At 38.3% G+C, this 3144-nt stretch overlaps 1 protein-coding gene across 2 annotated transcripts; it reads right to left on the bottom strand.

Moving 5' to 3' along the window:
- Positions 1 to 223: 223 nt before the first annotated feature.
- On the bottom strand, positions 224 to 2559 carry LOC143572032 (aspartokinase 2, chloroplastic-like). 2 transcript variants are annotated; one of them, XM_077057301.1, is made up of 5 exons: positions 2530 to 2559; positions 932 to 1464; positions 756 to 836; positions 646 to 686; positions 224 to 444 (listed from the first exon to the last, which is right to left on the bottom strand). In XM_077057301.1, the coding sequence occupies exons 2-4, from the start codon at positions 1268 to 1270 to the stop codon at positions 675 to 677; spliced, it is 432 nt and encodes a 143-aa protein (XP_076913416.1). In that variant the 5' UTR covers positions 1271 to 1464; positions 2530 to 2559; the 3' UTR covers positions 224 to 444; positions 646 to 674. The 2 variants fall into 2 exon arrangements, with proteins under 2 accessions (XP_076913416.1, XP_076913417.1); XM_077057302.1 differs by lacking the exon at positions 2530 to 2559 and having other exon boundaries at positions 932 to 1566.
- Between the last annotated feature and the right edge of the window lie 585 nt (positions 2560 to 3144).

Raw genomic sequence — 3144 nt, 5'->3', positions numbered from 1 at the left:
CAAATGCATCGTACTGCAAAAAAGATATAAAGAAACAAAAAGTTAGCACAGAATGACGCTCGTGAGGTGTACTTAAGTACTTTGTCTACTTAATTAAAGCTGCACACCTATAGCTTTTAATTTGAAGAAGTAAATCCAATTAAACAATATTTGAAGCATGAAAAGTAGCAAAATTCAGTCATCAATCATAGAGGGCCATTAAAAAATAACCCATGTAATGGCTTTGTAAAACGAATGACCAATATTTATAGATTCTAAACTTAATGCAAGTAATTAAGAAACTACATACTTGGCGGGCTTTGACACCGATTTTATTCAAGTAAGCTGCAAATATTCTAGTGGACATGCACTCCCCAAACGAGACTAGGTAATCTCTGGAACGTGGAGTCAACTCTTTTAGTGCATTAATCCCATTAAGCAGCCGCTCTAATTTTTCTAAGTGGTCTGCAAAACATCAACAATATATGAAACTAAAAACCACCTAGCCATATGAAGCAAAAAGAACCAACATCCGCCCAATTGAGCCAGCAATCATGCACATGGCTTAAATGTCGGAATCAAAACCATTAATGACCACATTTAACAATTAAGAAATCCGAGCAGAAAACACTTCAATTTAAATGACTGCAAAAACTAGAGGCCTACCTGTAATGATTGATCTGTCTAATCCAAGTTCATCTACCGTCCTGAGTATTTACACCAATGTTCAATCAGCATAGGGTGTCTGTAACTTAATAAAAAATCAAGATTTTTACCTGTTGTGTAGTTCTTTCACAAAAACTCAACTCATCGATTTCAGACGCATCAGAAACACAGCTTGCTGCCTTTTCTCCAGCCTAAACGATAGCATGATAAAACACTGATTTAACTCTAAACTTTTTTAAAGAAACAAATAATACATCAATTATAATAAAACAATGATTGGACAAACCAATATAAGCTTGTTGGTAGTTTTGCCCATAGCAGATAGAACAATCACAGGATTCTCTTCTGGAAAGCTGAGGATAAGTTCAGCTACTTCTTTCATTCTATCTGCCGAGGCTACTGATGATCCACCAAACTTCATCACGCATGATAGTTGGTTATTTGATCCTTCTAAACCTTTTAATTTGGATTCCGTCTGTACCAGAGCATCGTTCTTACTAGCATCACAAACAACCTTCGGGTCTCTTCCCCCTGCTTGGAGCTGAAACCCTAATGGCTCCACACAATTCAGTGGGTGAATCAAAACTAAGCCGTGCCTGTGAGCACAAAGATTGGGAGCGTCCATTGCTCTTTAAAAAACAATAAGGTGTTTTGATTCCACACAAGTGCGTTGCAGCTGCCATTGATACAGTTATTATTAATAGCTGAGAGAGCTAGCTAACTAACTGGCTTAGCTCGCCTTGCTATAAACTGAAATCTTCAAAATGTGATCCGATAACGAGCTTTGGTAATGAAATTAATGCAGAACCAATGAAGAACCTACAAGCACCAGCATACAGAGATTGAATTAGCAGCAATGGAAAACCGATATAACACCAAAATGAAGATTTTACCAATATGAACATTCGAAAAGAACGAAGCACGTAAAGCATGCACCTAACCAATTGGTGTCTAGCTGGGTTGGATAAGGCTTGGGCTTTCCTATGGGAGGTCTCAAGTTCGAACCCCCACTCCGGGCGGCCTTGAGGTACCCGTCACCAATGAAGTTCTACTAAGACAGGGAAGCCGTAGTGGCGCGGGTTCGATCCTGAGGGTCAGCCCAGATCTGTCGCGGACTGAATGGAGGTGTTTTACCGGCGTCATACCTCTTGCGGGGTGGGGTGATGGGTATCCAAAATGGGTACCGGGGTAAGGGTTCCCTCCTCCAACCCTTTTTTTAGATGTGCAAATAACAGTTAACCAGGTTTTGGAAAGTCGGCTACTGGACAAACGGTCAAAATTGGTTATTGGCAATACCGGTTACGGTTCCTAACTTGTTTGAGTGAAAAGCCCCTAACCTATGTATAGCTGGTTCATTTCAGCTATTAACGCTTAACGAAAAGAACGAAACACGTAAAACAATTTGAACGTAATTCCCTCTAGAGCACAAGACGGTGTCGGGTTGAGTCGAATGGGCCAGTTTTGAGTTTTATGAAATTGGGTTAACTGATTAATAATTAAATCGATAAAGAATAAATTAGTTGAGCTGAATATAACTTATAAAATACTAGATCGAGTCCATTTTAAATGTACCGAGTCATGGTGTATACAATATAACCTAATAATCAAATTTGGGCTTATTGTTTTGAGTTTGTAATCAGTTTTAGAGTTATATATTTTTCTGGTTAATAATAATAATAATAATAATAATAATAATAATAATAATATTTAGAGTTACTGAATCCAAATTCATCGTGACTATGGTGCATGAGAATCATAAAGCAAATGTGATATCGTATTCGCATCAGATCAGCTATCAATTATCCATCGGCTTATGGTTAAGATAAATGTAGAGGAAATCAACGCGAAAAATGAAATGAAATGAAATGAAATTGAACGGCATACCTGAATTAGAATTAGGTTAGGGTTTATTGAGCGTAGCTACGGCGACGGCGGCGGCGGCGGAGGTGTGGGTGGAATGGAGAATGGCGGGACCTCCAGAAGGACCGATTGTGACGTTTATAAATACAAATTATGACACGCCACTGCTGAAGCTTCCACTCGAGTCACATTAAAGGGGTAGTAGAGCCGAGCCGAGCCGAGCCGAGCCGAGCCGAGCCGAGCGAGCCGAGCCGAGCCGAGCCGAGTATGAATTTTAATTTTTTGAGCTCTATTTCTAAAACTTTAACTTTGGCTTATTAGCTTTTCAAGCAAAAGTTTGGCTCGGCTGCTCGGGTTTGCTTTGTTTATTATTTTATTTATTAATATTACAAATAACATTAATTATTAAATAAGTATATAACATTAACTTTTAATATATATATAGGCTCGTTTTGTTTAGGCGTGCAAGACGATTGGAGCTTGATAAGTGAAGTTCATGTATGGGCTCATTTACTAAGCAAGCTCGTTTAGGCTTAGTTTGATTCGAGTTTTTTGCGAGACGATAAATCATATATATTGATAATTTATAATTTGTTTGGTTTTACTCTCAGTTTTAGAATCTTTCTTATGTTCACTGTA

The sequence above is a fragment of the Bidens hawaiensis genome, unplaced genomic scaffold, assembly GCF_021521415.1.
Source record: "Bidens hawaiensis isolate Kalapana, Puna unplaced genomic scaffold, B.hawaiensis_p1.1 tig00025700_1, whole genome shotgun sequence".
Taxonomy (NCBI): Eukaryota; Viridiplantae; Streptophyta; class Magnoliopsida; order Asterales; family Asteraceae; genus Bidens; species Bidens hawaiensis.
The sequence above is the reverse complement of the archived record's forward strand: the minus strand, read 5'-3'. Positions and strand labels throughout refer to the sequence as shown.